At 60.8% G+C, this 12,817-nt stretch overlaps 1 protein-coding gene across 2 annotated transcripts in view; it reads left to right on the top strand.

Annotated features, from left to right (window-relative positions):
* MAEA (macrophage erythroblast attacher, E3 ubiquitin ligase) overlaps positions 1-12,412 on the top strand; it is a 28,383-nt gene extending 15,971 nt beyond the window's left edge. The window contains exons 3-10 of one of the 2 annotated variants that reach the window (XM_043447711.1): positions 548-751; positions 4,136-4,258; positions 4,975-5,088; positions 7,447-7,523; positions 7,670-7,778; positions 10,640-10,773; positions 11,053-11,248; positions 11,534-12,412. In XM_043447711.1, the coding sequence (XP_043303646.1) occupies positions 548-751; positions 4,136-4,258; positions 4,975-5,088; positions 7,447-7,523; positions 7,670-7,778; positions 10,640-10,773; positions 11,053-11,248; positions 11,534-11,629 (1,053 nt within the window). In that variant the 3' untranslated portion in view covers positions 11,630-12,412. The remainder of the gene's footprint in view (positions 1-547; positions 752-4,135; positions 4,259-4,974; positions 5,089-7,446; positions 7,524-7,669; positions 7,779-10,639; positions 10,774-11,052; positions 11,249-11,533) is intronic. The other variant, XM_043447712.1, reaches the window with a different exon arrangement.
* Positions 12,413-12,817: the final 405 nt, after the last annotated feature.

Raw genomic sequence — 12,817 nt, 5'->3', positions numbered from 1 at the left:
GGGAGTCCGGTGGGAGGTCCGGTGGGCGGCCCGGGTGGGAGTTCGGTGGGAGGTCCGGTGGGCGGCCCAGGGTGGGAGTCCGGTGAGGTCTGTGTGGGCGGCCCGGTCTGGTGGAGGTCAGTGGGCGGTCCGGGTGGGAGTCGCGGCTGGGAGTCCGGTGGCGGCCCGGGTGGGATTCGGTGGGAGGTCCGGTGGATCGCGGCTGGGCGGCACCGGGTGGGAGTCGGTGGGAGGTCCGGTGGGGCGGCGGGTGGGTCCGGTGGGAAGGTCCGGTGGCGCCGGGTGGGAGTCCGGTGGGTCGGTGGGCGTGCGGGTGGGAGTCCGGTGGGAGGTCCGGTGGGCGGCCCGGGTGGGAGTCTGGGTGGGATTCCGTGGTGGGCGGCCCGGGTGGGAGTCCGGTGGGAGGTCCGGTGAGCGGCCCGGGTGGGAGTCCGGTGGGCGGCCCGGGTGGGAGTCTGGTGGGAGGTCCAGTGGGCGGCCCGGGTGGGAGGTCTGGGTGGAATTCCGGTGGGCGGCCGCGGGTGCTGAGTGCCTGAGTGTGTTGCAGGCGGTGGAGTCCATCCAGGCGGAGGACGAGAGCGCCAAGCTGTGCAAGCGCCGGATCGAGCACCTCAAGGAGCACAGCAGTGACCAGCCGGCAGCGGCCAGCGTGTGGAAGAGGAAGCGCATGGACCGCATGATGGTGGAGCACCTGCTGCGCTGCGGCTACTACAACACGGCCGTGAAGCTGGCGCGCCAGAGTGGCATCGAGGTGGGCAGGGACGGGCCCCGCTGTGTCCTGAGCCAGGCAGTTCCTCCCTCACGTGATGGCTCGGAGGAGCAGGGGTGTGGACGGGGTTGCCCCGCGCCAGCGGCCTCCTGTGTGTGCGCCTCTCTCTGGGCCCGGGTGTGCTTTCCGTCAGTCCGTCTGTGGTGGCCCCAGGGTGCAGGTGTGGAAGCGCTCAATGCCCCAGGCTGGGTGCAGTGGTGATCGGGCCACCCGTGCCCTCCGCTGGCCTCTGCGGGTCCACCCGCACCATGCTGCACCCTTCATGCTGCTGGCTGGGTGCTGCGGGGGCCGATGTCCTGAGGGCGGCCTTCACTGCAGCGGGCCCAGCAGTCAGGGGTGCCCGGCAGGTGGCTGCACTTGTGTGCCCACTTCCCATGGGAGGAGCTTCTGGTGGGAGCACCTCTGTCGAGGGCGATGTCCTTCTCGTCTCTCCTTCCCGTGTCCCGCCCCAGCCTGCTCCTCTGCTGCACTGGGGACCCCCAGGCCTGAGCCTCCTCACCCTCGTGTCCTCAGGCCCCCTGGCCCCCAGCACAATCCCATCCCCACCCAGTGTGCGTGGCTCCCGCCCTGGGCCGACGGGGCTCAGCTCTGGTGGCTCTGAATCCCAGTGTGTGACCCTGCTCCCATCCCAGGAGGTGCCTGGGGTCCCCAGCAGCGTGCCCGGCCCAGCTGCTTCCCACGGGCTCCGTGTCCTTGCCTAGTTACAGCTCCAGGCCTTTCCTCCGACGTGGCTGATATATTTGTGGGGGCGTCAGGGGTGGGCATCCTCCCACTTGCACCCCAGCCCTGGGCAGCTCCTTGAGCTGGGTGTGCCCGGCCCCAGGCTCCTGCTGTGGGTGACGGGGCTGCCAGTCTCAGCTTGGTGCACGGTGGTCCCTGGCGCCCGATCCCTCACCAGGCATGCCAGCTTCCGCCTCACCACAGGCTCTCTCTGCCTCACCTTCCCGGCAATAGCCTGCCCGTCTGTCAGGCTTCACTCCTGTGCCCTCCCCTGCACCTGCGAGGGCGTGGCCAGGCTCACCCACCCGCACTGGCTGGTGAGGCCCAAGCTCCCTGTTCCTCCTGGCCCCCAGGTGTGCTCCGTGGGGGGGAGAAGTGTGAAGCCAGACCAGATGTGGTGAAGGTGAGCTGTCTGCAGAGGCGCAGAGGGGCATCGGTGGTCACCTGTCTGCAGAGGGGCAGTGGGGGGCGGGTGGGGGCCGGTGGTCCTCAGAAGAAGGTCAGTTGGCGTGAACGTTGTCTAGGAGCCAGTCCCAGAAGGTGTTTCCCCATGGAGCCCCCAGCCTCACGCTGAGCACAGAAACTCAGCTCTTTCTGAAGCAGACACAGGACGGCATTGTCCTGGCCTTGGGGTGGGTGAGGCCTCCCAGGAAGAGGCTGTAGCGCTGGGGCTCCTCCTCATCCAAAGACACCATGAAGAGGGAGGGGAGCGCGGGCCACGGCAGCGGCTGTGGCGGGCGGAAGGCCTGGTGGAGTCAGCCGTGGCCCCGTGTTAGCCGCCTCCATGGTGGCGCCTCCTGGGAGGGGGCTGTGGGTGGTGCTTGCTCGCTGTGGCTCGCCTCTGGCCAGCTGGTTTAACATCTTTACTGGGGCTCCTGTAGCCCAGGGTCCATGGTCATCAGAGGACTGTGCACAGGAAAGGGAGAGACTTGGAAAGGCCAGACTCTGGGGGTGTGGGCGGGAGAGGCCACCGCTTGCAAGTTAGAAAAGGCCTGGAAAGGATGGGACACAAGAGAGAAGGAAGACAGCGTGTCATCTGGGAGCCTAGCCTTGGCCTAGCGGGGAACATTCAGGAAAAAGAAGACTGTGGCGAGATGGCCAGGGAAGCAGCACCAGAACGCGGCTCCCTCTGTAGGGAGGGCGGTGAGTCAAGGTCTGGATTAGTGAGTCCTGGCTGGACAACCACAGGAGACTTCCTCACCTGAACCCCATGCTCAGGGCGAGGCTGGGGGAGCAGCTGGGCAGAGCATGGGCTGTGGTGGGAAGTCTTGGAGTCTGGTGCTGGCCCAGCCACGCTCCAGCCCTCTGACCGTGTCCTGCCCTGGCAGTCAGGACGTGGAGCTGAGGAGAGGTCGGGCTGGGGCGGTTGAGGGCACATCATGCGAGCCCCAGCCACCGTCCGCCGCTGTCCCTCCTGGGGACGCAGGTGGAGCCTCCCTTCTGTGGCGCCTGCCCTCGCGCTGTCCAGAGCGGCCCCAGTAGCAGCACACCCCGGGCCCTCTGATCAGCTGCTCTTGTGCCCGTGACCAGTGCCCATTTGGGTCCACAGAGGATGCCCCAGGAGCTGGTCCACGGGCACCATCTCGCTGCCTAGTAACAGTACTTGATTATTTTTTCTCGTTAATTTTGCTATAAGTGCCTGGTTTCATGGCCACGTCATTGACTGTATGCCTCCACTGACTTTCTCTTGAAGTAGAGCAGGTGTCTCTTCCTCATACCAGTAGGGCTCTGCTTCCTTCTGCAGCTCCTGCACGGAGCTTGAGGTGGCTCTGGTGCTGCACACGGAACGTCCGTGGTGAGCTCCAAGCTGCTCTGCGTGGCCGGCCTTGGCCAACAGAGCGTGGGTGAAGCGGTGTCCGTGGACCCAGTGGCCTGTGAGGCCCAAGTGGAGGCTGTGGAGACAGGAGAGTTCCAGGGCTGTTGTGTGCTGGGTGTTCCTCTACCGGATAACAGAAAATGACCAACTCAGTCTGTGCCTGAGGGAAGAGAAATTCACTTTCTGAAATTTTCTTCCAGCCACCCCTTATTTGTCATGTCGGAACATGCATCACCTGCCCAGTGTGGCCAGGGAGGTCCTTCTTGCTGGCTACTCCAACCTCTTGCTTGGGCCCCACACTTCCTGCCCCACCCCACCCCCCTCCGCCGCACTTCCTGGCACCATAGCGCCCCCTCGACTTGGACATGTGGGCACTGGAGTGGGTGGGTTGGCTCCTGTGGGTCCCTAGCTCTGCTGGGCTCCTCTAGCTCAGCGGCACTGGGCCTGCCCGCCCAGATTGCACTCCTCGGGGTGGGAGAGAGGAGCAGACAGCGGAGGCGAGAGACGTGCAGCCCCCCAGCTTGCCCCTTCTCAAAAACCTAAACTCGAAATCAATCTGCAGAGCAAAACCCGTAGAAATTGAGAGTATGGACTACTGGGATCTCCATGTCGGCCCTGTGAGAGGTGGTGGGGCCCCACATTCTGGCAGGACCTGGCCTGTCACTAGGCCTGCGTGCTGTGCAGACCCGGCCCGTGGCGGGGTGTCCCAGCGCCAGAGAAGGTGTTTGCGTGAGAGGAGGCGCGGGATGCCAACTGCCGGGCGCCATGACCGTCCAGCCTTGGGCGGATCTGGGGTCCAGTGATCTGAGCCATGGTTCCCTTCACTGCAGGATTTAGTGAACATCGAGATGTTCCTGACTGCCAAAGAGGTGGAGGAGTCCCTGGAGAGGCGCGAGACCGCCACCTGCCTGGCCTGGTGCCATGACAACAAATCCCGGCTGCGCAAGATGAAGGTGCACGGGCTGCGCCGGGGTGGGGCTCCGGGGAGGGGCGGGGCCGCACAGGGGCGGGGCTCCTGGAGGGGCGGGGCTGCACCTGGCAGGGCTCCTGGAGGGGGCAGGGCGTGCCTGGGCAGAGCTTGCAGAGTCGGCAGGGCGGCGCCACCTGCACCAGAGCCTGTTTCGGAGTTGTGTGGATTCATAACGGGCGGGTTGTTGGGTTTGGTGTGGGTTTGGGGTTTTTATATAAGAGGGTGGTGTTGGGTTTTAGGGGAAATTCTCAAAAGGGCACTCTTTGTATTATGGTTTGAACAGATGTTGAGTGAAGTTCTGAAGGCACGTGGTGTGGACCACGCATGTGCTGCCGGGGATTGGAGCAGGGTGGGCCCAGCTTCTACTCACCCACTCACTGACTCGGGAAGGCACCCTGCGAGGAGTGGGTGCCCGCCTGTGAGGGTTCAGAGTTCGAGGCTGGGATTTTCTGGAATACAGCTTCTCTTGAGACCCAGAAGCAGCTTAAAAAATAGACACTTAAACATAAATTGCAGAATTTAAACATGTTTCCTGAAAGGTATCAACGCCTTAGGGCTTGCAGAAATGCTTGATTGTATTAACCTTTCCTGCCTCCATTAGAAAAACTGTGTTCTAAACTGAGTGCCTTTAACGCCGCCCCGTTGAGCTTGTCGTGTGCACATAGTCACCAGCCAAGGGTGACACTCTCTGCCACTCAGGGCCGCCAAAGCGAGCACGACGCGAAGACGGGACGGAAAAGTAGAGTGGCCAGTGGCTCCCCTAAAGAGAGTGAGGATCTTGGTATGGAAACCATAAAAGGAAAGCCAGAATTGGTATGTAACACGCGCCCGCGCTCTGCTCCACCCCCACGGCTGTGCGCTCGGCGGGAACCAGGGCAGAAGGAAAACAGGCCTCCGGTGCAACAGGCAGTTTCTGCACGCCCTGCTCCCTCCCCGAGAACACTGCTGCTTGGCCAGGCACGCCACGGGGGTCGGGTCGCAGCGGGGAGCCTTGCACCTACCTGCCAGGGGGTGGGCTGGCGGGGCGAACCCACCACGGCACAGTCCTGTGGTGTCGTCACGTAACTGAAGGAGCATAAGTAGTTGTCCAGAAGTGCACCTAGAGGATGAAAGGACGTCAGGACGTCTCATTACAAAGTTCCGGCTGAGCACAAGCCAGTGTGCAGGCTCTGCACAGTTTGTACCCTTGTGGGCACATGTGAGCTCCGGTACTTGATCACACATGCAGGCTGGGGGTGGGGGGTCAGGGGGCCCACGCCAGATGCCAAGGGTCCCTCAGATCAGTGGTGAGGCTCTAGGCGAGAAAAGAAAGTTTGAGACCCACATTTCCCATAGTTGAAAATACCTCCAAAGTAGTGAGTACAGCCCACAGAAGTCTCCTGAGTTGAGGCGGGTCTCTGGACACGTCAGGCTGGCAGAGGCAGCGTGCGTGCTATGTGTCTGCAGCCTCAGTGCGGCCGTGAACAGGAGCGCGCGGAGCCTCGCAGGTCACGTGTGATGTGGTCACCAGATGCTGGCCGTCCTTGTCCAGTCTGGACACCTGCGTGTGTCCACCTTCTCAGTGGACTGTCTGAGAGTTAACTTGGAGAGCAAAGAGCCACCATAAATAAGGAGACGCATTTCCACGTGTCGGTTTTCTAGAGCTGACCTAGGGCTTACTGGTAACGCTCCACAGCGGGCAGCCCCAGATGGAAGTGCTCATCGCTCCCTGCGAAGCAGGCGGCGCCCCGGCCTCCGGTCCCGGCTCAGCCCTGCTCGTCTGGCCTCTGAAAGGGGCCGAGTTTTTCTTCACTGGTTTGTGCGGCACCTGCCACGCCACCCTCGCCCTGCCTCATCCATTTGGGGTCAGGACAGGCTGCTGCCCGGGGCTCAGTGCCCTGCACGAGGGTGGGGAGGGGGGCTTGGGCAGGGAGACAGACCACGTTCTCTGAGCCCCTGTGGAGTGGACATGTGGGTACCAGGTGAGTGGTTCTGCACCTCTGCCGTGCTCCTGACGCCGGCGGAACAGCCTGCAGTCAGGTCTGCCCGCCCTCCACTTGGTGTGCCTGGGGCCGGGCTGGGCGCTCGTGGAGGGTGTCCTCCCAGGGTCCCTCCAGCCCAGGTGCTTCCCCAGAATGCAGTGTGTACGCCAGGCTGGGGGGCAGGGAGCAAGTCATGAGGTTGGCAGGCTTTTGGAAGCAGCAGGCGCAGGGCAGCGTTTATACCATCTCCAGGCCGGGGCACTGTGGGCGGGACAGTGAGCGGAGGTCCCAAGCTTGGCCTCCGTGCTGTGTACTGCATGTACTCTGCTTCTGGTTGGAAACACATTTCTGAAGCCAGGTTGAAGATGTTATAGTCTTAGTTTTTTTGTAAAATAATCCAGATTTTTCATCTTAGGTCACAAAAGTTAATTTTACCTGCTTGCCCTCTACCCCTAGCTGCAGGAGTTTTAGCCCAAATTGGGTTGATATTGCTAAGGTTTCAAAGTTCACTTGGGCTCCTTACAAGCTACCCTGCTGATGGCGGCCGTATTAGCATCCCCTGGGGTCTCCTGTGGAGCTTCAGGACAGACGCCTTCCAGATGGAGCTGGGCCATGGCTGCCTCCCAGCACAGCAGACCTAGCCCTGGGGCCCTTGCACCCGTGACATGTCCCGGGCTCTTCCGGGAGCCGGCCCTGACCTGCTTGCCCACCTCTGCCATCTTCGCCTGGTCCTGGCCACATGCTGAGGCCCTGCCCATCCAGGGCCTCTGAGCTGGCTCGTTCCCAGAGTCGCTGTGGCCCACACTGTGAGGGTCCTCATGCGGTGCTCCATCCCCCCCAGCCTTCAGCGTGGCCCGGGGCTGGAAAGAGGAGGCCTGCGGGTAGGAAGGTGTAGCGACGGCACTGTGCTGACTGTGGTGACGAGGCTGTCACGTCCGCGCAGCCAGCTGCGGCTTGGGAGCACCCCCGATGCTCCTCGCCCCACGTCCCCCGGCCCTCCCTGGCCTGGCCCTGAGAGATGGGGGGTGGGGCTGGGCCATGGCCTGTCAGTACCCAGCAAGTGTTGGCTGCAGGTTGAAATTAGGATTTCAGCAGCAGCCCTGCCTCCCCGGCAACGCCGAGCTTCTGTAGCAGTGCCTGCAGCCTCGAGCCGGGACACAGCTTTGGGTGCGCCTGACTAAGCTGGTCATTTTGTTGTCTTCACCCTCAGAGCTGCCTGGAGTTTAGCCTGAGGATCCAGGAGTTCATTGAGCTCATCCGGCAGAACAAGAGGCTGGATGCGGTGAGGTAGGACCGCCCCCCCCCCCCCCGGCCGCCAATGTGCGGGGCAGGCTTCTGGGCCCCTCCCTGGCTAGCTTTGGGCAGGCGCAGCTGGTGCCTGGGTGGGGGTGGTGGGAGTGCAGACGTCTTCAGGCTGCACTGTGTCTTTGCAGACATGCGAGGAAGCACTTCAGCCAGGCTGAGGGGAGCCAGCTGGACGAGGTCCGCCAGGTCATGGGCATGCTGGCCTTCCCTCCGGACACGCACATCTCCCCCTACAAGGTACGGCGCGCCCCGGGCCTAGGGTGGGGCCGGGCCTGCCGTCACTGCCACTGACCAGCGTGGCCCGCACACCACCCAGGCCTTTTTCCCCATCTTGTTCTCATTTTGCTGGCAAAATCTTTGATCAGAATAGCTCCTAAAGCACTTCAGTTGGAAAGTGTAATTCTGAGTGCCTGCTCACTCCTCTGGAGGCCCAGTCAAGGCTGGACAGGCCTGGCCTCTGCGTGGCTCTGCTGGCGTCTTTCCTGACCTCACTTGTTGCTGCCCTGTATTCTCTTCCCTGCGTCAGGATCACTGGGTTCATCTCCCCTCATCCCCCCACCCCCAGGCTAAACACCCAAGAGAAGCCAAGCCACCCCTTCAGCACTCTGCCAAGAGACAGCTTCAATAGCAGCTAGATTCATCACCCACAGCCCCGTCCATGAGCTCAGCTCTGCCAGGCCTGCCCCCCTTTGTGCCCAGGAGCCTTCTCTCCGGTCCCGTGACTCGGGCTTCGCTGGGCCTGAGGCCTCAGCACAGTGGGCTTGACGGTGCGCAACTCTGAGGCTTCTCTCCAGAGACTGGGGTGCGATCTGCCATTCTCGTCTCTTCTGAACCCTCACTTTTAATGGTCCGTTCTGTCGGGCATTGTCTCCAGACGTTTAGCTGCTGCCCTGTGTTGTGAAGCTCCACCCCCGTGTTTAGGTACTTGTTACCACAGCATCCACTTCTGGTAGCCGTTCTCTGTGTTAGTTCCTTCTGGCCGCTGCAACAGCATACCAGAGACCAGGGCTTATGAATGTACTGTTGAGGGTTCAGGAGGCTGGAAGTCCAAGGTCAGGTGCCAGCCTGAGTCACGACTTCTGCTGGGTCCTCTCATAGCAGAAGGGTCAGGTGCTCTCTGGGGGCTCTTCTTATAAGGGCACTGATCCCATTCGTGAGCCCCCCTGCCCATGACTTCATTCCCTCCCAAAGGGCCTCTCCCGACCATCGTTTTGGGCCTCAGCATTTCAGCGGGTGTACTTGTAGGGGAGAGAATAAAACCCTTGGGTGGTGGACCCACCCTGTCCTTTGGGCCTTGAAGCTGGCCGCTGTCCAAGGCCGAGTGTTGCCCTGCAGGCCTGCTGCCCCTCGGTGTTCTGTGGGAGCCTCTGGGCAGACCCTGCCCCCACCGCCCAAAGTGCCTGCAGGTCCTTTTGAAAGCTGCTGGAAGCTTCTTGCCCACCTGAATTCACACTTTCTGTGGTGTTTGGGAATATAATAAATCAGCAGGTCACAAAGATCTTCAGGTCTAAACTCACATTTTAACTCAGAGTGTTTTCTCTTCAAAGTGCAGCAAGGGCCAGCCTCCCCTTGGGGGTGAGGTTCCCAGCTCAGGAGGGTGTGGATCACATCTCTTCACTTCTTGGTGAGGCCTCACAGCGGCTGTAAAGAGCCAGGCAGCGATGTCATCGCTGCTCTGGGATCCAGAGGGACCGAGCCTCAGAATAGGCCCCAGGGCGGGCATCCCCTCCCCTGGGCAGAGTTCTCCACCAGCTGGAACACGACAGCCTTTGGCTGTCAAGGTTGGTCTGGCAGGTTCAGTTCAGTTCAGTTCAGTCGCTCAGTTGTGTCCAACTCTTTGTGACCCCATGGGCTGCAGCACGCCAGGCTTCCCTGTCCATCACCAACTCCCGGAGCTTGCTCAAGCTCACGTTCATCCAGTTGGTGATGCCATCCAACCATCTCATCCTCTGTCGTCCCCTTCTCCTCCTGCCCTCAATCTTTCCCAGCATCAGGGTCTTTTCCAGTGAGTCAGCTCTTCACATCAGGTGGCCAAAGTATTGGAGTTTCAGCTTCAGCATCAGTCCTTCCAGTGAATATTCAGGACTGATTTCCTTTAGGATGGACTGGTTGGATCTCCTTGCAGTCCAAGGGACTCTCAAGAGTCTTCTCCAACACCACAGTTCGAAAGCATCAGCTCTTCCACGCTCAGCTTTCTTTATGATCCAAGAAAGTTGGCCTGGCAGGTTAAGCGGCACCAAAGAGGAGACCAGGATGACAGGAGAGCCGTGACTTCGAGCAGGTGGAGGTCTCAGGTGCAGGAAGCTCAGAAGCAGTTGGGACAGTGTCCTGGAAGCAGGAGCAGGGGACCAGACACTGCTGACACGAGCTGGAGCAGCCTCCTTAAGGGAGCGAGGCCTTCGTCCCTCGTGGCAAGAGGTCACAGACACGTCCAAATGGGTCACGGTGGGAATGGACAGAGCGCTTTGTTTTGACAGTGGCTGTAGCAGAGGCTGCAGGGCTCAGCTGGCGCTGGGCGTGGCCGCCCAAGCGTGGGCCTCCTTCACCATGGACTACTGTGGGATAAAAGAAATGTTAAAAATCATTTTTTAAATGTTGGGAGTGTGATCGTGTCCTATGCCAGGGCTCTGAGGAGCTTACAGAGCCTCTGACCACACTCTTGCTTGGCTGCCTCCTCCTCCCTCCCCACCCGCCCCCGCCCCTTCTGAGTCTAAAACTGGGTGGTTTTAGGGACCAACATGAGTCAGATTTAATCCTCTGTTCTAATAAGCTGTTCCCTGGCATAAGGCTTCTCCTTGCAAACCTTAATGCTCTTAGCAAGAGGTTCTGGAGCTCGCTCCATGAGTGGCTTTCCTTGCAGCCCTGAGTCCTTGACTTGTCTCGGGGACAAAGGACACACACTCCAGGGCATCAGCATAGGCTCAGAAGGAGTCGGTGTTCCAGAAAGGGAGGCAGCAGTGGCCTGGCTGTGGGTGGAAGTCGAGGCTGCCCTTTGGGCGCCAGCGCGTGGCTGATCGGGGTGGTGCTCATCTTCGTCTGCAGGGAAGAGACTTGGGAGTTTGTTTGCTGTTGTCACGACTCTGCCCCGCTTCTTCCAGGACCTGCTGGACCCGGCGCGGTGGCGGATGCTGATCCAGCAGTTCCGGTACGACAACTACCGGCTGCACCAGCTGGGGAACAACTCCGTGTTCACCCTCACCCTGCAGGCCGGCCTCTCGGCCATTAAGACACCGTATCCTTCACAATGGGAGTGCTCCCCGTGTGCACCCTTCCTAGTGCGGGGCTGGTGTGCAGACCCCGCTCCTTACCAGCCTTGGTCCCTGCCCTTGAAACAGCGTCTGCAAGTGTCCCCCAGGCCCAGATCGTGCCTTGACTGCGTTGCAGCCGCAGTGTTGAGACAGTGCCGGGAGGGCTCCCTTGCCCAGATAGGGACCATAGTGCTCAGTAGCCTTCATGGGGTGCTCAGGACCCTGGGACCTCGGCCAGCCCGCCCTCCTTAACCCGCACCCAGGCAGTGCTACAAGGAGGACGGCAGCTCGCGGAGCCCGGACTGCCCGGTGTGCAGCCGCTCGCTGAACAAGCTGGCGCAGCCCCTACCCATGGCACACTGCGCCAACTCGCGCCTCGTCTGCAAGATCTCGGGAGATGTCATGAACGAAAACAACCCGCCCATGATGCTGCCCAACGGCTACGTCTACGGCTACAACGTGAGGGCCGGGGGGCGGGGCCTTGCCGAGGGGCCGGGTCAGGCGGGCGGGGCCAGGGCAGAGCGCGCGGGAGGGGGGGTGGGGCGGGTTGGGCCCTGAACTGTCCTTTGCAAGGCGGGTTGGGGGACTGTGGAGAAAGCCCAGGACTTCTTGGCAGGGGTACTTGCAGGAAGTGACTTTTGTGAAATGATTTGTTTCCAGAGAGTTGGTTCTGTGGGTTTCTCATAAGAAACTTTGATGTAAACTGGATCGGCCCTTCTTAATGCGCCTGGTCTTTCTTTTCAGTCCCTGCTCTCTATCCGGCAGGATGATAAGGTCGTCTGCCCGAGAACCAAAGAGGTCTTCCACTTCTCCCAGGCCGAGAAGGTGTACATCATGTAGGCAGTCGCCACGCCGGGCGGCCTTGGGCCCCTGCCTACCTGCCTTTCTGTTTCTGCGACCAAAGATCAGTGAGCAACGACAACACTCCTGGGAAGAGAGGAAGAAAGATTCAACAAGCGTGCACTCGACTTTGAAACACATCAGCTGTTGATGCTTCTGAAGTGTTTTGACCTTTCAGAGAGACTTTACAGACTGACCATGCGGAGGGAGGCTGGAACCTTTCACCACAGGAACTGATTCCTTCCCCGTGTTCTCACAGTTCCTTCCCTTCTGCTGACAAGGAGCCCCCGGGACGGACTGGTCCTCAGCCATGGCCCGGGAGCACTGGTGGCCACGCCAGGCCGACCTGTGGCGACTGGGTGCCATGAGGGACCCTGTCACTTCTCTGTAGAGCTGCTGCCAAAAGGCCGGCACCACGGCTGCAGGTGGGGCTGGCCTCTAGGACCGCCGCCTGCCTGAGGCTGCACCCGGGGGCCGCGTTTGGCCGTGTAGGTTCAGTGTCACGTCACTCGTGCCACCTCGTCTCCTGCCTGAGAATGTATCTCGTGGAAACCCACTGGACCAGTGTCTGCAGAGGCCTTGCCGACGGCTCAGTGACTCTAGCTCTAAACACTATTCATTACAGAAGCCAGTAGTTCAGTTAAAAAGTAACCACCAATGACTTTTCAAATCAAATGAACTGTTGTAGTTTACACGAAACCGTATGGTAGAGGTTTGTATTCAGCGCTTATTTTTGCATGTTGATGTTGATTAGCTAATAAACTGTAAACGTAAGACTCGCCAGTAAAGGCATTGCTACTTGTTTTGTGTGCGGCAACAGCACGTTGGACACCGTGGGTGGTGTCTGCCACCTGCCTGTCAGTCCAGGGTGGGCCCCGGGGCACTCAAGAACTGCACTCACTTGATTGCGTCCTGCCCCAGGGCCCCCTCAGCCTCATGGCACCCCTAAGCAACCCCCGATTCTGGGGGGGGGGGTCCCCCTGGGGTCCTTCCTGGCATCTGAAACGCCACTTACTGAGCGGGAATGCGGGTCTGCTGCTCAGCCCTGCCTGCTGATCGTCAGCAGGAATGGTGCCCTGGAGGGTTAAGGATTAGAACTCAGGGGCCACATGGGCCCCTCCGTCCACCACTTTGGCCCCCGCAGTTCAGGAGTGCCCACTTCCCTTGGGCAAATTCCTCTTAATTGGT

Source organism: Cervus canadensis, chromosome 26, assembly GCF_019320065.1.
Source record: "Cervus canadensis isolate Bull #8, Minnesota chromosome 26, ASM1932006v1, whole genome shotgun sequence".
NCBI classification, from domain to species: Eukaryota; Metazoa; Chordata; class Mammalia; order Artiodactyla; family Cervidae; genus Cervus; species Cervus canadensis.
Note: the sequence above shows the minus strand (reverse complement) of the source record. Positions and strands in the feature narration are given on the sequence as shown.